General features: G+C 41.1%; 1 protein-coding gene and 1 pseudogene across 1 annotated transcript in view; one reads left to right on the forward strand and one right to left on the reverse strand.

Annotated features, from left to right (window-relative positions):
* The window catches only part of DPT (dermatopontin), a 44,550-nt gene that overhangs the window by 18,857 nt on the left and 2,379 nt on the right, over nt 1-23,314 (forward strand). Inside the window, exons 2-3 of the mRNA XM_030824012.1 lie at nt 2,201-2,326; nt 20,081-20,188. Coding sequence (XP_030679872.1) covers nt 2,201-2,326; nt 20,081-20,188 — 234 coding nt within the window. The remainder of the gene's footprint in view (nt 1-2,200; nt 2,327-20,080; nt 20,189-23,314) is intronic.
* LOC115837503 lies at nt 13,433-17,104 on the reverse strand (annotated as a pseudogene).

Genomic DNA, 23,314 nt, shown 5'->3' on the forward strand with positions numbered 1-23,314 from the left:
GACTGCTGTGCTAGCAATCAGCGAGACTCTGTGGGCATAGGACCCTCCGAGCCAGGTGCGGGACACAATCTCCTGGTGTGCCATTTTCCAGACCCATTGGAAAAGCGCAGTATTAGGTTGGGACTGACCCGATTTTCCAAGTGCTGTCTGTTACCCCTTTCTTTGACTAGGAAAGGGAACTCCCTGACCCCTTGCGCTTCCCGAGTGAGGCAATGCCTCGCCCTGCTTTGGCTCGTGCACAATGCGCTGCACCAACTGTCCTGCACCCACTGTTTGGCACTCCCTAGTGAGATGAACCTGGTACCTCAAACAGAAATGCAGAAATCACCCGTCTTCTGTGCCGCTCAGGCTGGGAGCTGTAGACCAGAGCTGTTCCTATTCGGCCATCTTGGCTCCACCAGACCATACCTAAGTAATATATTTAATATCTAATTTTGTTAGATCTGCAAGTTCATTTTCAGCAATGGAAAAGAATAAATGAAATCTAGCTGTTGATAATGTTACAATTTGTGTGTCAGCAAGGCCTCTCTCACCAGTCAGCACACGGTACTTATTTTATGCATTATATTTTCTAGAAACTTATCTTCCCATGAAATACAAGATTGCAATCCAGCAGCTGTCTGGCCATGCACATAGACAACTGCCTGCTCTGACTCTGCCCACTCATAAGAGGGGACAGACCAATGGCTGGGATGGTGGGAAATGCAAAGAAAGAGAGGTAGCTGAAGAACTATTTTGGAAGGGTTTGTGAAAGAGTTCATTCTATAAGGTGGAAATCCACTGGATTTCATCAAAGGGCCATGGATCACCATACCCATCTGGGCTTTGCATGCTGTGTAGGGGCAGAACAAATGATCATCCTTGTGCTCAATTTCCAGGGTTCTGCTGTTAAGCAGAAGAAATGTTTTATTTGAAATTCATCAATACATTGTGCTTCTCTTTGTCTTCTTTTTATTTTAAATTCCAGTAAAATGAATTATAGTATCTTTTATTTTAAATGACATGAATAATACAATCTTGAATTTGTAAAATTCTACATGTAAAATTCTAGATCCTGGATAAGTAGCAAGAACAGTGGAAATGCCCTGACTGTATAGAGCTTATGGTCTTGCGGGCGGTAGAAAGATTCCTGGATAAGTAGCAAGAACTGTGGAAATCCACTGTGGCCAGGTAGAAAATAGTGTTCTCATCACCACAGCAAAAAGCGGCAAGCCTGAAGACACCATAGGAATTGGGCCCAGGAATGGGAGAAAATCATACTAGAGATGGAACAAAGGAAGAAATGATTGTACTATTCTAAGCCAATGTTTAGTTCGAAAGGTGCTGTGAAGACCAGCGGCAGCACAGGTAGAATGAAAGAGCAAGGATTATTTCTGGTCTATGGACGGGAGTGGAGTGGTTATATATTTGAAGAATTAGGACTAGGCAGCTAGGACAGGAAAGGGATCTTTAGAGAGAGTTTGAGGCATTCAATTGGCCTGTTGCAACTCTGTAAGGACTGCCTCCACAACCAGGATTCTTGGTGGCCACCGGGAATAGAATTCTGAGCAAAACATGCCCTGGCTTTGTAGAGCTTATGGTCTTGTGGGTGGTAGAAAGATTCCTGCGTAAGTAGCAAGAACCCAGGTTGTGGTCCCAGCTTTCCTACTGGGCTGCCCTGGGCACATTCACCATGCCCATCTGGGCTTTGCATGCTGCATAGGGGCAGAACGAATGATCATCCTTGTGCTCAATTTCCAGGGCTCTACTCTTAGGCAGAAGAAATGTTTATTTGAAATTCATCAATACGTTGTGCTTCTCTTTGTCTTCTTTTTATTTTAAATTCCAGTAAAATGAATTATAATATCTTTTATTTTAAATGGCATGAATAATACAATCTCAAATTTGTAAAATTCTAAATGTAAAATTCTAGATCCACCCATTTATGCAGGCTTCCATCTAACAATATATATTGAAAGAGGTATGACGGGGCAGTGTTCTCTAAATTTTGTTCAGTTAGAAAATTCTGAGTCACTTAAATTTTAATGGTGGGGCTATATTATTTCTACAAATATAATAAAGACTACTATTTGCATAAAATGGAATAAATTGTTAGGAATCTAGGTCAGAGAAAGAGTGTGTAACTGTGGCAGTGGGGTCTTGGGGAGGGATCTGTGTACGTGTCACTGTTCTTAGGTTCCTGGGGTTGTCTTCTCTTTAGGTACCAGACGTGCTCCAACAATGGGCTGGTGGCAGGATTCCAGAGCCGCTACTTCGAGTCAGTGCTGGATCGGGAGTGGCAGTTTTACTGTTGTCGCTACAGCAAGAGGTGCCCGTATTCCTGCTGGTGAGTCTGGCAGCCGACCAAACCCTCATGACTGCTGGGGTAGGAGAGGCACCTAGGAAGTGCTCTGGCCCCTGTTTCTAGCTTCAGGTAAACTTGAGGGTCACACACAAGCCTGGAAGGCAGCGCTGGCATATAGACAAGAATGAATGAATGACTTAGGAGGTTGTTCCTGCCAAGAGGGATCTTTAGGGTTATCCAACCCCCCACATCCTTCTTTTGGCAGCAAAGAAAACAGAACCATAGAGGCGGCAGTGACTGGCCCAAAGTCACCCACCTACTCTGTGGGAATGCCAAGTCTTAAGCTTAGGCCTACTGACTCCCATCCCAGTGCTGTTCTCCTTCTCCCCAACTTCTGGCAACTTCTCATCACATCCAAGGCTGCAGGGACTATTTGGGAACCTAGTTTCCTGCAGTCTCTCTCTGGGAGAAACCAAACCTCTCATGGGTCATAGTCTAGTACATAGTTATACACAGAAATAATTAAAAATTAAAAATTAAAAAAAAAGATTGTGCTGTTTTCCGGATCCATTTGGAATTCCAGCCTCTGGTATTTTGTTTCTTTCCCTATCCCTGGGCTGATGCCGAATATCTCCTGACCCAGCCTTCCGACTGACTAGGAGAATGTGTATATTGTCATTTGCCCTGATGCCTTACATTGGGTGTTGATAACACAACTGGCGCAGGTTTTTTTAATCTGAAAACAAGCCAGGCATTTCTGCCTTGGGCAAGGGGATCCACAAGTGTCAACATGTGAAGGTTGGCTCCCTCAAGTGATTGATCTCTCTACAGTTTGATGCTTGCAAGGACAGCTTCACAGGTCATGCTTACTCTTTGCAATCAGATAGCTTACTCCACAGATGCCCAGTGGCACACAGTATCTCTAGGGATACAAAGCCCCAAAAGCTTAACGTTTTTCTTTTTAAAGTAAGGACCGATAGTAAATTCAGAGCTCAAAGTCACCTGTCCCTGTATGATGGAGCAGAAACTTCCTCTAGTTCTTCAAAACTGCTTCCATAAAGCAGTTTTTACTCCTCCACAGCGGGTGAACAGGCCTGGCAAAGGATTATGATGCAACTGGGTTAGGTCCTGAACCAAAGACCTAAAGATCTCTTGCAGTGGAGGAGGTAGAAGGATCACTAGTTTGGGCAAAAAGAAACTTGAGTTTCAGTCTCTGTGCTGGCCTCTCCTCGCTTCCCTCCCCTCTTTCCCCTTTCCCCTTCTCCCCTCCCTCTCATAACTCTGCAGGCTCAAGCACATCACCTAAAATGATGACCACCTTTTTTGAGTCTCCAAGATGTTTAAGACTCTGATGAAAACTACAGACCTTGTCTTCAGTGGGGGAAATGCACTTAGCATGTTAATACAAAAGTTTGCAGAGAATTTCGGGAGTCCTTAAACTACCTGAAGGCCATTCATGAACACACTGCCAAGAACCCCTGGCTCATAAGTTGAAATTTCAAGGACTAGAAGATCTTTCAGGTTGTGCTGAACCCTAAAAATGTCTTAACTCCAAAGGCACTTTTGCAAAAGATGATCCAGATGCCAGAACTGTTTTGAGAGGATGAAGGAGGTTCCAAAGATGAGTGTGCCCCAATGAAAGGGGAGAATAGGTAGGAGCTTGGCCTCCACAAATCTCTCATTCCTGGTCTATTAACAGAATGGCACTTCCCACAAGGAAACCAGCCTCCCTTTGTTGCAAGGCATTAAAAGCTAGTTAAAATGTATGTAAATTACCTGAAAGAGCAAGCAAAACCTAATAGTCAGCGAATTTACTTACTACATTAGTATAACTTTCCCTGAATCAGACTCCAAAGGAACACATCAGGGCTGGGGTATGCTGGGTGGCTAAGAAGAGTGGGTTCAGGAGCAGGGGAAAGAGTGAGGAGGTGAGGAGGCAGCCCTGCACGGGCTGCAGTGGGGAGGAAGGGGAACATGGACAGCCTAGGGGCAGCTGGAGGCCTGGATGTCAGTGGCTGTGTCTCTGTGCCCTTTGTAGATGCCTCTGTCACAGCACTTTCTGCATTTTACCACCTGTGTACAGTTGCTCCTCTCTACCTGGACTGCCAGTGTCTGGAGGATATGGGGCCACTCACTGATCTTTGTATTTTCAATGCCCAGTATAGTGCTTGGAACATAGTGACTTCTTAACAACTGTTGAACAAATACCCACATTAACAATTGTGGAGGGTGTATATAATGTGAAGTGGCCCAGAAAATATAATTTTCTTACATAAAATTTTCTGTACTCTCCCCCATCCCTCCACTTCTGCCTAGAATATAAGCTCTACACAAGCAGAGATCTTTGTGCTGGCATATGCCAAGCCCTATAAATAATGCCAGGCACATAGCGTTTGTTTGGATGAACGAATGACTTCAGCCTACTTTTTGTTATGAGCATTAAATAAGGTAATATATTTCTGGCCTTGCCACTGTCTATGATCACACAGAGCTGACCTGTCTTGAAGCAGAGTCCCCTTCACCCTCCCAGATGCAGGAGAGACCCAGCCTCCTCACCAACTAACAGGACATTCAAAGGCAAACTCTGCCCAGGAACAACCTGGCAGGTGTCAGGTCATTGCAGGAAGCAGAACTTGAGAGAGGGGTTGGTTATGCAGAGGAGCAAGACATGTGACCAGTTGGACAGTCTGTTGTTGGATTTACTAACTCATTCTTCCCCAGGCAGAGAGGAGTAAGCTGAGGCAGCAACATTCCTCATCACGGCAAGGCCCGAGGTCTCTGCAGAGATGAGTGGGAGAGCCTGCTGTGTCTGTGGCCATGCCATCATGGCTGGCTGGCCCCTGCCCAAACAGAACAACAACAGGGAGTGGGCTTGGGCCTCAAGGCTTTGGGTGATCAGGCAGGCAAGGAACTAAGGCTCACTGGTTTTAGAAAAGTTGTCAAGGCTGGGCGTGGTGGCTCACACTTGTAATCCCAGCACTTTGGGACGCCGAGGTGGGCAGATCACAAGGTCAGGAGATCGAGACCATCCTGGCTGACACGATGAAATGCCTTTTCTACTAAAAATACAAAAAAAAAAAAAAAATTAGCCGGGCGTGGTGGCAGGCACCTGTAGTCCCAGCTACTCGGGAGGCTGAGGCAGGAGAATGGCGTGAACCCAGGAGGCGGAGCTCACAGTGAGCCGAGATCACGCCACTGCACTCCAGCCTGGGTGACAGAGTGAGACTCTGACTCAAAAATAATAAAAAAAAAAAAGAAAGAAAAGTTGTCAAACAGCAGAAATAAGGGGTGGATGAAAGTATGTGTGAGAGAAAGGGGTAAGCATCTAAATCTTCCTGGAATTCCCATATTCCATGGATCTCTGGGATCTGTGTTAACACTCTGAGCATTGCTTCTTGAAGCTTTTCCTATCTGTTTATTTGAATGCTGAGACCTGAAAAAGACAGGTCTTTGTGTTTCCAGTTCCACCGTTGTTTTAATGATGCCCCAGGTTTCCAGTGGTCACCTGGAGACTGGTTCCAGGATACTTCTGCTTCCCCAAGATACTAGGTATCGTTCCTCTCACGTACTTTAGAAATGACTTCTCAAGCTCCCTTAGATGCAATTCACCAGCTAAGATGCTAAAAATGTAATGATCATATAGACATATATGTCGGAACAAAGTCTCAACGTTAAAGATTGATAGATAAAGATGAGCAATTTTGAGTTGCCAGAGATATCCATGTCTCTGCTGACAAGGTTTACCCAAAGCCTTTATCTGCAATGACTTCACCCCTCCCCACCCACCCCAACCCCCACACCCTTCACCCTTCCTTACCCCATCCTACCATCCAGACATGTGGCTGTTGGTCTGTAGAGCCAAAAGGTGGGGGAAAGTACAGAGAATTACTCCAAAAGGCCTGACAAGTCAACTTTGAAACAAGTCCCACTAAGGTGTGGTTCCACCTGGCTGGTTCTATTTCTGAAGGCATGGTGTTAGAGCTGAGAGCTATCACAGTCGCCAAATAAAATGGTATTTTTTCAAAGAAAGCATTGGAGAAGCAGCAGAACAAGATTCAAGTATGCACCATGGTACACAGTGTATGACTCACTATCCTGCTGGTGTGTCTAGACATTTTAGTGGCATCTTTAAATTGCCTGAGTCATGATGTTATATTATATGTCTTTCTAAATGCCTCCAGGGCATAAATTAGGTCTTATTTTTTCAACATCTCCAGGATATTACCCAGCACAAAACAGAACCTTAATAAATGTGTCAAATGAATAACTGAATGTTGCAAGCCCCTAGGAACAGTAACAATGGTGAAACCCGACATTGATGTGATGATGTTTTATAGTTGACAAAGACTTCTTTCATGTACATTATTTTATTTGATCCTTTTAACAGCCTTACAGAGTGAAGTGAGAACTCATTTTCCTGCACCTTCCCACAGTGAAATGCTGATAACCCTCTTATCTGAAACCTTCCCTTACATGACTTTAATTAGCTTGAATTACCTCCCAGGGAACTGGACCCATGTGGGTGGGAACGACATTTTTCCCCTTCCCTCTTTGAAAGGCATTCTTCAGCACGCAGCCTGACACTGTATGAACTAGCAAAGTGAGCATCTAGCGCCTGCGTTTGTAAGCACTTAGGGATTCAGAAATATCATCACTCTGGGCTGGAAAAAACAAATCATCCAACCAACTCCCAAATGAGTGTGGGATTTATTTGTTTGGTGGGAACCAAGGTGCTGCTCTTATTTCAGCTTGTGCAGTTTCTCGTTGGATATTACAGCCTCACTGGACTCTGGCAAGAAAGCAAATTCCTGATAGATGTGGACATGCCATTAGGAAATGGTCTCCACTGGATTGGATGAATATGTGAATTTTATAGATGTTTATTTAGATATGAAATTTCTAATTCTTAGTCTAGTGGTCTGCAAACCACAAACACATGTCACTGAAGTTGCCACAACCCTTTAGACATTGTTTGTCATAACCTCTCTTCTGCAAACAGCTCAGCAGCTGCAGGCTGCACACCAGACTGCCTACTGTCCAGGCAGAGACTCTGTGTCCCAGGATCTGATGGTTGTGAATTATTTTCTTTTCTAAATGACTCTTCTCCAGACCCATGGCCTTTCGTTAGGTTCATTGGATAATATCTTTTGACCATAAAATAATGCATCCATTTAGATGACCTTTACTTTTCTCTTCAACCCTGATATTCTGTCTCTCAGACTTTGCATTCTCCACTGCCTACTTCCCAGCTCTCTGTGTGCAAGTCATAAGCCAGAGAGTGATTTTTTAAAATTCCTGTATAGTTCTAGTTAACAACGTCAGTTGATTAGAACATTCTTATCTCTCCCACCCCAAAGCACCCAGTCAAAGCTAATCTTTAATTCCTAGCCTCTTTGTTCAGATGTTAATACAAGATAGGGAATGTTTGCATGTTCACTCCTGTAATGCTGTTTTAGGGACAGGAACAATCTCACAGGGCCCTGCATTGCTGTGCCTATCATATGCCACCTGTGCCCAGACAGCCTCCTGCAATTCAGCTCCCAGAGGCCTGGTAAGAAGAGCAGCTTCCATTAGGTATATCTCCTAATGTTATTTAACAGGTGCAGAACACCAACATGGCACATGTGTACATATGTAACAAACCTGCACATTGTGCACATGTACCCTAGAACTTAAAGTAAAATAAAAAAATAAAAAAGAAGAGCAGCTTCCATACTGGTCCTCTGTACAAGCTGGAAGCTATACTATAGAGATGGACATACTTAAGTTTTGAGGAAATTGGAGTAGATATCACAATTTAAAGGAACTTATATTGGGTTTAGATGCTCTGTGCCCTGCTAAAACCATTGCCTTCCATTGCATGATGTACATAGCACTCATTGTGCAGACAGCAGCCTCTCTGAACTTGAGCAAAATCGATCATCCCTTTCATCTGCTGGAATGGTTTTCATAATTACTGTGCCATATTTAAAATGTAGACATGTACAATTGGCACTCCATATCTGGGGTTCCCTATCCAAGAATTCAACCAACTTTGAATCAAAAATATTCAGAAAAAAACAATAAAAATAAAAATAACAATACAACAATAAAAAGTGATACAAATACAAAACCATATAGTATAATAACTACTCACATAGCATTTGCATTATCTTAGGTATTATAAGTAATCTAGAGGTGATTTAAAGTAAACAGGAGGATATTCATAGGTTATGTGCAAATGCTACACCATTTTAGATCAAGGACTTGAGTTTCTGCAGATTTTGGTATCCATGGGGGTCCTGGAATGAATCCCCTACGGATGCCACTGATGACTGTTTCGTTAGTCCGTTCTCACACTGCTAATAAAGACATAACCGAGACTGGGTAATTTACAAAGGAAAAAGGTTTAATTGACTCATAGTTCCACAGGGCTGGGGAGGCCTCAGGAAACTTACAATCATGGCAGAAGGGGAATCAAACATGTCCTTCACATGATGGCAGGGAAAAATGCCAAGCAAAAGGGGGAAAAGCCCCTTATAAAACCATCAAATCTCGTGAGAACTCACAATCATGAGAACAGCATGAGAGTAACCATCCTCTTGATTAAATTACTTCCCACTGGGTCCCTTCTGTGACATGTGGGGATTATGGAAACCACAATTCAAGATGAGATTTGGTTGGCGACACAGAGCCAAACCATATCGACTGTATTTGGTGCCTGCATTATAGGTGATACCTCTCTCCTTATGTTCAAACTTCAAAAGCAGAAATATCATAGATGTGTCTGGCTAAGTATTGGTTAGCCCAAGGCCAGCTACTTAGAACAAAGTAAACCTCTCAGTTACAAACCAAATCTGATGCTTTATTCTATCTATTCTGCTTCCCTCTACTATAATAGATTCTAGAGGCAATCATTCTTACTTCTATTTATTAATTCACTTAAGCAGTCAATGAATGTGAATGGATATGAAATAATAACAATTCATAGGCTTTGGGTGAGACCCTACTAATGATAATGATAATATTTATTTATTGACACCTACCATGTGTTCATGTGTTACTGCATTTAATCTTCACACACAAAAATTATGATACTATCATACACATGAAGGAACTGAGCTATAGAAGTTGTGGTTCCCTTCAAAGTTCCAAACTTGACTCAAACAGTCTATCTGCCTCCAAATCCCATGCTCTTTGCATAGTACTGAGCTGTCTCTAGATGAGGAATAAGACTTCTACAGGTGAAACATTACATAATAGCACAGTAGGCATCTGGTAGAAAACAGAGAATAAAGCTATTTTAATTGGAGGGGAGCTGTTGAAGGTGAAGTAGCCCCCACTGACATGCAGACCCAGGGTGACCACCACAAAATGTGGCTAATGAAAATCAACACGAGTCAAAGTGAATGTGCTTACTGACTAGCCCTGGGCTTGGACAGTGAGTTAGAAACTCAGTTCCAAGAGAGCAATTTGGAAAGTGTTCAGGGACTTTCCTCTACTCATTTAAGCTACAGATATCCCTGGAACTGTTATTCCCTCGTGTTGTGATACATGTCTGAAATGTTTGAAATATAAAGTCCCAAAATGCCATAAAAGGTCAAACATGGACATTTGTTTTTATTTCTCACACCCCAGAGCCCCAGGGTTCAGATTTTCTGTGCGGAGAAGGGCACTTGGGTGACTACCAGAGGTCCCACTTGGCCACTCCCCAGCTCTTGTGGGAAGAAGCCGGGAGATTGTTCTCTGTGGCTGTTTTCCTTTACACCTAACTCCATTTGGGGTTTATTTTTTCCGTCTTTGCAAAACTAATTCAAAGAGGGTCTGATGTAGCTCCTAATAAAGACAAACTAAACTAATCTGAAATATGTTCATTCCTTATAGCTTACCTGGAAAAGCATTATGCAAGAAGATTGATCATGAACAGACTGGCTTTATTTAACAAACTTCTCAATGATTTGACTGTCAGAAAGGGACATCTTTATAGCTGAATATATAAAATGCAAGCCAACCTCAACATATCAAATCCAGAAATGTTGAGTTTCTCCTCCAAACCCACCTCTGAACCAGATCATAAAAGCATATTTGATTCCATGCACCAGTGATCCCTCAAAGAGCTCACTATATTGGCCATCATGATGTTATACAGTATTCTATTATCTTGCTAAATATATAGTGCTGATATATTAATCCATTTTCATGCTGCTGATAAAGACATATCTGAGACTGGGCAATTTACAAAAGGAAGAGGTTTAATGGAGAACTCACAGTTCCACGTGGCTGAGGATGCCTCACAATCATGGTGGAAGGCAAGGAGGAGCAAGCCACATCTCATGTGGATGGCAGCAGGCAGAAAGAGAGCTTGTGCAGGGAAACTCTCATTTTTAAAGCCATCAGCTCTCATGCAACTTATTCACTAGTATGAGAACAACACAGGAAAGACCTGCCCCAAGATTCAATTACCTCCCACTGGGTCCCTCTCACAACATCTGAGAATTCAAAATGAGATTTGGGTGAGACACAGCCAAACTGTATCAGCTGACATGTTACAGGACATTAGAATGGGATATTTAAAGTAAGGTGCTAATTGAGTGGTGGAGAAATAGAAGAAAAACAGAATTCAATATTGAATGACCAACAGAAGCTTCTCTAAAATGTTGTTTGAGCATGAGATGAGCTATAAAAGATCATTTGGAAGACATTCTAATTTTATTCTTATTTTTTAAAAAGCTGAAGTATGGCTTCCTCAGGTACCCATTCTGATCTGTTCATATGTAAATGCTGGGGATTTTTTCCAGTTTTTATGGTAGGGAGTCTGTGGTGTGTGCTTTTCTGGTGTCCCCACAAAGTCGGCCAAGGTTGGGGATATGATGGTTCCTAACCATGAGATGAAACTGCATCTGTTCATGTGCACATCAATAGGAGGGAAAGTCCTAAAAGAGGAGCTTCCAGGTGACACCGAGTAATCCAGTTGTCCTAACTCCCCCAAGTGAAACGGCTGCAACAAACACATCTCAGTGCTATGAAGTTTGGCTTTCATAGAAGAAAAGTGTCTAGCTCTGAATAACGTCTCGTAGAGGTGGGTTTTCACAAAACCTCATGCTGAGTCACTTTATATCAGGGAATAGATTGAAAATCTTTACTTTATCTATTAAAAACCTAATCAGTTCTCAACCAAACCTCTGACAATGAATAAAATTGGCCACTGTATATAACTAGATTGTATTTCTATTTCCCTTTCTAAAATGGATGTGAGAGCATATATCTGGACTCAGCTCTGCAATATGTCTGTTCTTGTAGCAAAGGAGCCGAGACATCTATCAGCAGCAGCTCAGTCTATGATATTGTATCATAGCAAACGTTCATTGAGTGCAGTTGGATCTGTTGATAATTTTAGAGCTTCAAGAATCTTAGATGAGAAAAATCCAAAATTTTCTTCATTGGAACTGATTTCCCTCAGCTCGTAACTAAGATATTATTTAATTTTTCCCATCAGCTTCAGCTGACACAAGAGTTGTACAAGTGGCTTTATGTTACCAAGTTTTTACTTAGCTTTGGAACAACTCTCTGTCTTTCATCTTGACAGCAGAAAAAGTGTTGTGAAGTGAGAAACGACCACGAGAGTCATTCATCTGAAAGTGCGCATGCACACACACACACACACACACACACACACACAGCCCAGTAGTTTTTTTTTTTTTTTTCAAGAAGAAATGAATTGGATATTTTGGAATTTATTTATAGGCTAGGCAATAAGTTACTCAGATTAACACAGATCAATACCACCTTGACTTGGTGACCCAGAGAATTCTAATTAGATTTTAGGTGCATTTTTCTTTATCTTGGTATTCAATACATCATCTAATTAAGTAACCATGTTAAACAAAATTAAAATGACAAGTTACAGCTTACTTCACAGTCTATTTCAAATTCAGCTTGTCCACTAGGTCACTTTTACAGGAGATGGTCTTTTAACATGAAGAGGTTTGATAATCTGGCAGGTCTCTTCTCTCCCAATTAAAAAAACAAGAGTTTTTTTGCTAGCTTGACAATTTTATAGGTGAAAAACATGAAGTGAGTAAATAAACTAAACCACAAAGGTGGACAAAAAGCAATATGATATAAAACACGTCACGTTTTCTATTTGTATTCAGTGAAAGTTTTTACATTTCAAGTAAATGAGCCTTCATTTTAAAAAAATATATATATATGAAAAATTAAAGTACCTTCCAGTTCTAGCTTGCTGAAGTTTCTTCTGCAAAAGTACAAAAATTAACCCCCTAAGAACTAAACAGGACAGGGCCACGGCAAAGGCAGAATGGCTGCCATGTTAAGACTTTTGCTTGCGTTACACTGATGGGTATATTTTAGGTGATAAATTTTCTCCACTATCTAGCACTTAAAATGAACATTTTCTTACAAACTTTATTTGTAAGCAACTGATTTTTATTAATTAGCAAACACACTGAGAGGTATCTGTTGATCCAAAATTCTCTAAATCCAGATAAATCTTTTTAAAAATTTATTTCACACATGAGGCTTTAATATTTTTAGTTAGGAAAAGATCGAATCTGAGGCTGTAATGGTTCAACCTAAAGCGTCCCTTTTCCGTAGTGGAGTAAATCTGTGCAAAATATTTTTCCTTGTCTCTAAAAAACAACTTAAGTAGAGGAAATTTAAAAATGCACTTTAGCCAATTTGCACCAATCATAAAAGAAATAAGATATTCTTTCCCTTATCCTGACTCAACCATTCCGATCAGGGGAGAATACTGCAAACTTTAAGAACCTCACTGGCTATCATCAGAATAACTACAGAACAGGGTAGTGCAGGGCGAAACTATTTCTCTATATTCCAGAAGGCAGAAGCTTGGGTGCTCTAGCCTTACAAGTAAAATAGCACAGGCAGGCAAAAGCTCACAGTAAATGTACACCAGAACAGGGGCCTAAGTGAAGGTGAATTTGTCTGACTGGCTTACAGCTTTTATAAGAAAAAAAGAAAAAAGACGAATCTGTAATGAAGAAAAAAATCCTAAAATTTTGTCACATTTACAGAAATCTCAAACCTTTTGTATTCCCATGCTCACAAGTAGTTTTGATACACATTGTAAATAGTTTCAGTATTCAGGAAGAAGAGTACTATATTGTTGCCAAAGAACAAGAGATTTCTTCATGCTTCTGATATCTCAGATTTGCTGAGTGCAATAGCCAGTTCTAAGTCTTCTTGTTCTTGCTGATTTAGTTGGGCAAGCCTCTGCTCTTCCTCTCTCTCACTTTCCCTCTTGGCCCATTCGATCATATCTTCTCAGAGGGATAAGCACTGAAGTTGGCAAAATTGCTTGGATCAGCCTCTTTATTGGTAGTGGTAGTAGCAGAAGTGAATGGATCACAAAACATTTCAGGATCTTTTTCTTTGGGGCTATCGTTGCCTGGGAAAGGCTGAAATGGATCATTCAGTTTAAAGGGATCAGGAGAATCCAATTTGTTGATGGATTTTTTCCCAGGTGGTGGAGGGCTGGGTCTTGTTGGAGTTCCAATCTTTGGTGGCAGTGCTGGGGGTTCATCTTCACTTTTGACCGATGTTTCCTCAAATACATTTTTTGTAATCACTACGTTGCTGACAGAGCTCGATGTGGCTGAACTAAAAGGATCTTCATTTTTGACCTTTGACAATGTGCTGAAGTCGATAAATCCATCTCCAAATGATTCATTCCCAAAAACAGAAGCAAAGGGGTCTGTGGCTGAATCGCTTGCTGCAACAACTGTTCTGTTCTACCAGGAGCAAAAGGATCGTTGTGCTTCAACGTTTCTACCGATGTAATACCGCTATTGTTGGCTGCACTGAAAGGGTCAGTGCTTGAAGTGGCAAAAGGATCAGTAGATTGCCTAAAGAAACAGTCTGATGCAAATGGATCTGAACCTTTGAAAACATCACCACAAAATGGATCGATTTTTCCAAAACGATCATCCTTGAAAGGATCACTGCCAACGAAAGGATCAGACTGGAAAAAATCCAAGTTTGTATCTGCAACTGGACCTGTCAGCAAACTTGAGTCTACATTAAATGGATCTTCCTCTTTGAATGTCTATTATTGTCAAGTTCTGAACAAACTTTTTCAGCAACAGCTGTAATCACCTCATTTTCATCAGTCACACCAGAAGGCAGTAGTTCAGGACTACTTCTTGCTGGAGATTCCTGGTGTATGGGCTCAGACTCTAGGTTGCTCTGGCCTTCAGCATGTTCATTAAGGTTGGCTGTTTCACTGCTGCTGGTGCTGAGGCTGCAATAATCTGTAGCTCCATTTACAAGAATGCTGTGTGGGCTACTGCACCAATTTAAATGATTATTATGATTTTCCAAATCTTTCATTTCCATCAGTTTCATTTGCATTGAACTAATTTCCTGTTGTGAATCTTGTAGGTGCTGTTGAAGAGGTTCCAACTGAGCCTTCCCTGACTCTACACTCTCCTCCAATTCTGCTGTTTCTTGCTGTAGATGGCTCAGCTCTTCTCTAGCTTTTGCCAATTCTTCTTCATAAGTGGAGATCTGTGATTCCTGACTGGTTAATTCAGCTTTCAGAGAAGAGATCAGTTGGGCCTCCTCAGCACATTTCTTTCTGACTTCCTTGAGTTGCTCCTCCAGCTGGGCTTTCTGCTCATCCAGTTCATCAAGGAGTTCCTTTACCTGCTGTTTCTGGGCCTGTAGTTTTTGCAGATTAGTATTCTCCCTTTGAACTTCATCTTGAAGATCCTGAACCTCATTTGTCCTCTGTTTAATAGTATCTTTCTTCTCCTTAAGGTCCTGTTCCACATTATTCTTTTCCCTCTGTAGGTCAACTATTTCATTGTTAAGAGTATCTAGTTCCTTAATAGCAGAGAAATCTGCAGCAGGACTTGATCCTATGATGTTCTTTTGTAAACTGGACCTGTCTGATGGTGGAATCATTTCAGGAGTAAGAACGTGAGGAGGATCAATGCTCTTGATTAACTTCTGACTGATTAAGTGAAAAGCCAAGACAAACTGTTCCTTTGAAAGCTTCCCACCGTCCTTTGTGTAGCATAATGACCATATGTGGGCTAGTAAGGTAGACGGTAAACCTGTTTTCAAGAATATTTCACGGACCTCCAATCCAGACACAAATCCGTCCATATCTTTATCAGTTTTCAGGAAGATTTCATCATATTTAGCTTTTTCTGCAGGGGATACAACCCACGTTTTTCTTTTAGATGGTGGCACCAAGGATGGAGGCAAGGACATTGGCACAGGTTCTTTCTCCAGTGCACAGTATACCAAAAACATGACAACTGCAAACTCATCTCTGTCAAGCATTCCATCATGGTCAATATCACTCAACTCCCAAACTCTTCCAAGGATATCCACAGGTAACTTAGAGTTGAGCAACACTGGTTTCACTTTATCACCAGATATAAATCCATTCACTGGGCTTAAACTATCAAATATTGCATCATATTTGGCCTTATCTTCAGGTTTTACAGCCCATGGGAGCTCAGCTGCAGAGGTTCCACTGATTAGCAAAGGATTACTGGTATCATGAAATCTTGGTGGAGGAACAGCCAGGTTCAAACTACTTAGTGAAACTTCCAATCCATTCTGGGTACATGCCACAAGACACAAAGCAACAAAGAATTCTTGTTTGTTCAGGATACCTTTGCCATCTGTGTCGGCTAAATCCCAAATCTTTTCAAGTATCAAGTCTGGAAGCCCTGATTTTTTCAGGAGAGCAGCAGCATCAGAAGCCAACATCCTTCCAGTATTGCCTGTATCAACCTGTCTATAGTATTTTTCATATACAGGATTCCCACTTGATAACTTTTTTTGCCCTTCCTTCTCTTCTGCCATGTGAGGCACAGCATTCATCCCTTTTTCACCCTTCTACCATATGAGGATGCAGCAAGAAGCATCATCTTGGAAGGAGAAAGCAGTCCACATCAGACACTGAATCTGCTAGCACCTTGATTCTAGACTTCCTGGCCTCCGGAACTGTGTCAGAGAGAGCTGGGCGCCACAGCCTTGGTGTTTCCATCATGCAAGAGAGGGGTTTTTTTTGTTTTTTTTTTTTTTTTTAAGACGGAGTCTTGCTTTGTCACCCGGGCTGGAGTGCAGTGGCGCGATCTCGGCTCACTGCAAGTGCCGCCTCCCGGGTTCACGCCATTCTCCTGCACACCAGTAGTTTTTATTAAAAATTAAGTAATAGCTAAAATTGAATAAATCTATTCAAACCCTTTACTTTAGTGGAAAGGAGAAAATAAGGCTTCCCATAGAAATGTTTGAAAAGTAGACTCATTTCATAAAGACATCTTCCTGACCTATGCTCTTCTTCATCTTGCCAAGCTGAAGGTTTGTTTGATTGTTTTAATTGGTCTAGGAATGTATGGCAATGCTCAGTATGAAGTGTGTTTTTCCAAAAAACTGCTTAAAGTGACCTAGTAATTCACAAGGAAGCTGCAACCACACTGAACTCTTCCCCGACCCACACTCGCAAAGCCCAGTGTCACAGCTTAGGAAACCCTGATCATTCTGCTTCCTTGTAGCCTCTTTTAATCTCCTGAAAAGTCCCTATGCCCTGTCTCAGTGTCTAGTTCTGAACGTTTAAGTTCTTTTTTCTCTCTAAGGAGCTATTACTGGGGCTTTCACTTATTAGGACACTTTGTGCGTGTGTGTGTGTGTGCACGTGCGCATGCAGTGTCATCAAGAGCTAAATGCAGCCACATGTATCTGGTTTGAAAATACAGAATACAGCATCCTGGACCACATTGACACAATAGTTTTTCCTATGGACGGTGTTTGGGAGGTTCACTTTCTACCGGTGATTTGGGTCATTTCTCCGTTGGCATTTTTATTTCATAAAGTAGGAGAGATTTCCATCGATATCCAACCTCCTTCCCTATCCTCCTTTACCCAGGTTTCTCTAGGACAGTCTAAACTCAATCCCATGGTGTTATAATAAAAACAAGACAAAATAACAACAATCAAAAGTCAAACAAAACAAAACCTGTCTGGGATCAAGGAGAAAATGTACCAATGGTCACGCACCTCAACTTCTCTAGGACATTCTAGAAATTCACTGGACATCAGTACCTCACAAAGAGGCTTCTCAGACAAACTGTCCAGTTAGACAGGGGGCTTATGTCAGGTCACTACCAAAAATGAAGCAATACAGAATTCTAATTAAAGAAAGCATTAAATAACATTTTCCTTCTTTGAAGCTTAAAACTTCTTGATTTTTTTAAAAGGTAAGCTTTTCTTTCCCAATTTATTCCGTGGTATTTATCCAAGTACCTGAAGACAGATCAGAGTGGTCAGTAAAAACTTAAAAAATAAAAATCTAGCCTCATAATTTCCAAATACTTTTGGCAATTGGATTTAGCTTAATGCAGTGTTGCTGTATATAGATTCTGCCTTAGCAAAGAAAAAAAAAACAAAACAACAACAACAACAACAAAACTTGGTAATTAATTTTTACACATTGTATCCAGACATGCTTCAAAAGTTTTAGAAAATATTTTTTGTTCCCTGAAGTAAGGAAAACACACACACCCCCATCCCCACGCAACCTCTTATTCTAATTTGCATTATTCACGTTCTCAGCAAACCTCTCTTTCCTTTGGTTAACTTTAATACAGTCCTTGTTAGAATTCTCATGGATCATAAATCAGTGGGATCCAAGTAAGGCCCTATTAGTTCTACTTATAAGACATTTACCATGCTGGGTGCGGTGGCTCATGCATGTATTCCCAGCACTTTGGGAGGCTGAGGTGGGCGGATCACTTGAGGTCAGGAGTTCTAGACCAGCCTGGCCAACGTGGTGAAACCCCGTCTTTACTAAAAATACAAAAACTAGCTGGGTGTGGTGGCACACACCTGTAATCCCAGCTACTTGGGACACCGAGGCAGGAGAATCACTTGAACCCAGGAGGCGGAAGTTGCAGTGAGTTGGGATTGCACCATTGCGCAACAGCCTGGGTGACAGAGTGAGACTTGGTCTCAAAAAAAAAAAAAAAAAAAGAAGACATTTACCTGAAAGATAAAGTCCTGCTTCTGGATCTCTTTAGAAGCACAAAATAAGTTTTTGGATTCGCAGGGCCTTATTTCCTTTCATGAACACATTAAGCAAAAACACATGTACCTCATTTTGGGTTGGACTTGGCATCCTGATAGTGCATAATTATGTCTTAGGAAAAGTCAAATCAGAGAACTAGGGTTAGTGAATAATGGGTAAAAGAAATGATTATGAACCAAGAGAATGGGCTAACCATTGATCTTGCTCCACCTGTGCACTGAGATCCTCCTAGGAGCCCTTATAGTTTATAAATCAATCTTTTCATGATTTAATGACAATCTTAGAGAAAGACCACCATCAGTCTGCAGAGGAGAAGATCTTTCTAGCATTAGTAAACAGTGATCTGGTAAACCCAAATCAGATGAAATTAATGACACTCACAAACTAGTTGTTTTCCAAGCTGCCCTGGAGTGTGGACAAAGACTTTGGAGGAACTATTTCATGATAAAAGCACTGTTTCAGTCCTGAAGGTTCCAGTGGCAAAGCCCTTATGAGAACTGGGGGATTCTAGACTTTTATTCCAGGATGGACTACCATGGACCTACTCATATGAAGGCTCAGGATTTACTCAATATTAGAAGAGAAGGAAAGGAAAGGAGGAAGAGGAAGAAGAAACAAAATAGTTCTTAGTGATTCAACACCAACCATGTACTAGTATAGCACACTCATCACTCATTTTTATTAGTTCCAATGACAAACCTATAAGGTAGACTTTATTCTTCTACAGATCAGAAAACTAAGATTAATTGACTTTCCCCAGGCCATATATTTATTCAGTTAATATTTATTATGTATGTGTTTTAGGTGCTGGATGAACAATGGTGGACAAGGCAAAAACTCTGCCTTTGGGGAGCTTACATTTTAATTAAATAATTTTTGAACATTTTGTTGACTGTAACTCACAATAAGAAACATTAAACTATCACAATATGTACATCTTATAAACAGACACACATATATATTTGAAACAAAATGTTTACATACATAGACTCATCCTTACTGCATGCGATGCATGCTTTGATATTTTCTTTTCTATTTTATGTCTCTTTTAAAGCCAATTAAATTGATTTTGTTACCAACTAATGAATCATAATCTAAAATTTGAAAACATTGTCTTATTGACTTGAATAGCACAAGAATAATGTTGATATTAATCAATATCAAGAATTCCAGCCGGGCACGGTGGCTCACGCCTGTAATCCCAGCACTTTGGGAGGCCGAGGCGGGCGGATCACGAGGTCAGGAGATCGAGACCATCCTGGCGAACACGGTGAAACCCCGTCTCTACTAAAAATACAAAAAATTAGCCGGGCGAGGTAGCGGGCGCCTGTAGTCCCAGCTACGCGGGAGGCTGAGGCAGGAGAATGGCGTGAACCCCGGGGGCCGGAGCCTGCAGTGAGCCGAGATCGCGCCACTGCACTCCAGCCTGGGTGAAAGAGCGAGACTCCTTCTCAAAAAAAAAAAAGAATTCCAAAGTTATTTTGATAATTCCAAAGCCTGGGGAGGTATCTACATCTTTTTCAGTGTACAGTTTAATGGCCTAGAAAAGGAAGATGAGAAGTGGGAGAAGAGCTGTTTCTTCACAGCCTGGAGTGGTTTGGTGGATGTTATTTAACTTCAGTCTGGATTTGCCAAGATGCTCAAACTCCATCTCTTCTTCATAGTGTGTCTTCTGTTTGCTCCCAGCAATAATAATGTGTTTCATTTTCCTCTAACCTTTTGTTCTTCCTGCATAGGCTAACAACAGAATATCCAGGTCACTATGGTGAGGAAATGGACATGATTTCCTACAATTATGATTACTATATCCGAGGAGCAACAACCACTTTCTCTGCAGTGGAAAGGTGAGAAAGATAGCCCCTTCCCCATAGGCTAGGGTTAAAGGAGTTGGCACTAACTTCCTGCAAGGATTATACCTGCAGGAATTTATAAACACACACACACACATATATGTAGAATACAAGTGCAAATTTCTTACATGCACATATATTTCTGCAGGAACTTTGACCTGAGGTTTTCCTTATCTTAGTTTCCTACCTGGTCAAGGATTAACTGCAGTTTTGGCTGGAAAATGGGAGGCAGTGGGAAGTGAGCTGTTCTCACGAGCTCACCTCATGGAGCTGCTCACCTTGGAGATGAGGGTGGCTTCCAGCCTGCTCAAGAGCAGAGAGTCCTAAACTCGGTATCCCTTGATGGTCTAAGCTTTTTCCCTCACTCAATCTCAAAAAGCACTTTGCCTCATTGAAACACCAAGAGGAGAAGGCAAATATGGTTAGATGAGTGCCCATTGTCAAAATGGGCCCCCCTTCAACCCTGTGCCTCTATATCATCCCCACTTTGGGTTTTAGGAAAGAAGAGAGAAGAGAAAGAAAAGGGATTGGAGATAAGAAACACAGAGAACCTACTTAGTCTGGGCTGCTATACCACATTACCTTAGACTGGGTAACTTACGAACAACAGAAATTTATTTTCACAGTTCCGGAGGCTGGAAAATCCAAGATCAAGGAGCCAGCAGGTTCAGTGTCTGGTGAGGGGTTGCTTGCTGCTTCAGAGATGTTGCTTTATTACTGTGTCCTCACACATGGTGGAAAGGGCAAGCCAGCTCCCTTCAACTTCTTTTATATGGGCACTAATCCCATTCATGAGAGCAGAGCCCTCATGGCTTAATCACCCCCCTAAAGGCTCCTCCTCCTAATACTATCACATTGAGTATTAGGTTCCAATATATAAATTTTAAGGGGACACCAACGTTCAGACCACAGCATCTACCAGCCATATTTAGAAATGAAAGGAGTTAACAATCCCTCAGTAAAGCTGCAAAAATTAATGAAAGAAGAGAATTTAAATGGCCTAAAGATAAAAACAGCACTAACACTTTTTTCATCACCTTTCTCTCACAATCAACTCCTTAATCGTATCTCAAATACATTAAAACAGTAAGAAGAAAACGAGAATTGTACTTCCTATTAATATAGAGAAATGTGTGGGTAAATTCAGGTGTTAATGATTGGTTTGGCCTACTTTTATTCAGCTGATAATCACTTTACACAGAAATGAATTCCTGAAAAGTTACCGATAAATATTTTGCAAACTGAATAACACATTAACTCATTAGATAGTATGCTATAATGAATTTGAGTGTGACACATCTTTGATGTGTGTCTGTGTTTTCAAACAGAATTACATCTTAAATAAAGTTAACTTATTTAATATGACCTAGAATTTTTTTTTTTTTTTAAAAAGACATTAAGTAGCTCTGGAAAGGCACAATGTATGTTGCAGGCTGATCAGCAAAAAACTTTATGTTTACCCATAGGCAAACCACTCAGTTTGCACACATTACTTATTTTTACTTTAGATACACTTTAAACTAGCTTAGTTACCAATTTTCTATAAGCAGCAAATTAGAAAGGGAACTGAGTATATACTACTTAGAATGAAACTCATTCCACCAATGAGAATAAATAGCTGGATGACATGACAACAAATACGCTTAAGAAAAGTAAAGAAAATGAAACGTTCAAGAACTCAAAGAACATGGGTTGTCATTTAGCAGGGCCATGATCCCCAAAGTGCAAAACGAAATAATAGGGGCGCTCAATGCTCCAAATGATGACTTCAGCTCAACAAGAAAATTAGTTCTATGTTCCCTGTTTAAGAAAGCAGGAATTAATACAGTAAAGGAAGAGTGCCATCCAAGATTAGTATGAAATAAATATATTTGAGTAGTTAAAATGCTCAATTCAGTTTTCAGTAAATTCACTTTTCAGTAAATTTTTTGGTTATGTGGATTACCCAGAATCATGAAAAACTGAAATATTATGTGATTGCATTAATTTAAAATGAATATCCTCCCCCAAAATGAAATAAATATACTCATGCAATTTTGCTACTGTCATCAAAAATAAGTAGCTTAATGATCCACAACTTGAGTTTCTTCTGCTCTGCTGAAAGATGCCGAGGCCACCAGCTTGTAGAACTATTGTCAACTATTGTCTTGCACAGGACTCCTTGTGCAAGAGCTTTCCCTCCACACGCAAATCATAGTGGTTTCCTCTTAGAATGCAGTTTTTCCATCTATGTGCTATTGACATCTGGGACCAGATAATTCTTTGTATTCTAGATGTTTAGTCTACCCACTAGATGCCATTAGCACCCTACCCCAACCAAAAGAAGTTGCAGACATTGCCAAGTATTCCCTTGGGGAGCAAATTTGCCCCCACTGTCCTGGTGTGAAATCAGAGACTGAACCTAGTGGAATCATTTGGTCTTCATAGGACCAAGTCTGAGTTTTGCTCAGCATCAATTAATAGCCTTTTAAAAGAGTAGTTTGAATGTCTAATCATAAGATCTTGTTTATCTGTGTTTGCTGGTACACAGATAAAGAAGACCTGGCTGCAGTGATTACAGTCATTTGGTAAACCCACATGCCACCAATTTTCTAATTTCCTTCTAAAACAATCTATGGCCTCTTTTGACAATTGCAGGAATCAAAATATCACCCAGGCCCTGGTATCACCCAGACTCTCAAGTTGATCACCCAGATTTGTGTTGAGGGACTCTATACCCAATTGTTCTAAACAAATGACCCGGAGCAACAGACTCAGAATTAGAAAGCCTGCCTTAGGCTGTTTGAGCAGAGTGAGCCCTGCTTCCTAGGACTAAGAGCAATCAGCCCATTTTTCAGTTTAGAAGCTGGATGGAGGCCTTGTTAGTCATAGTGTTTAGGATAAATTGTTGAAAAGAGGCCTTGCAGATTGAAAAGGGAGATAGATAATTCTGAGTTTGTAAAGGACCCCACCAAGCTTTGGAATGATTTGCATAATTAAAAATGGAAAAACTCTTCATTTTTGCCCTTTGTCAGGACTGTGCAAAGGGCATGGCAGCCATGTTTTCTTCTGGGCTTAAGATTACCTAGTTAGGCAGACAGTGTGGTTTAAGAGGAAGACCAAGATTTGAGTACAATAAAC

Source organism: Nomascus leucogenys, chromosome 12, assembly GCF_006542625.1.
Source record: "Nomascus leucogenys isolate Asia chromosome 12, Asia_NLE_v1, whole genome shotgun sequence".
Lineage (NCBI taxonomy): Eukaryota > Metazoa > Chordata > Mammalia > Primates > Hylobatidae > Nomascus > Nomascus leucogenys.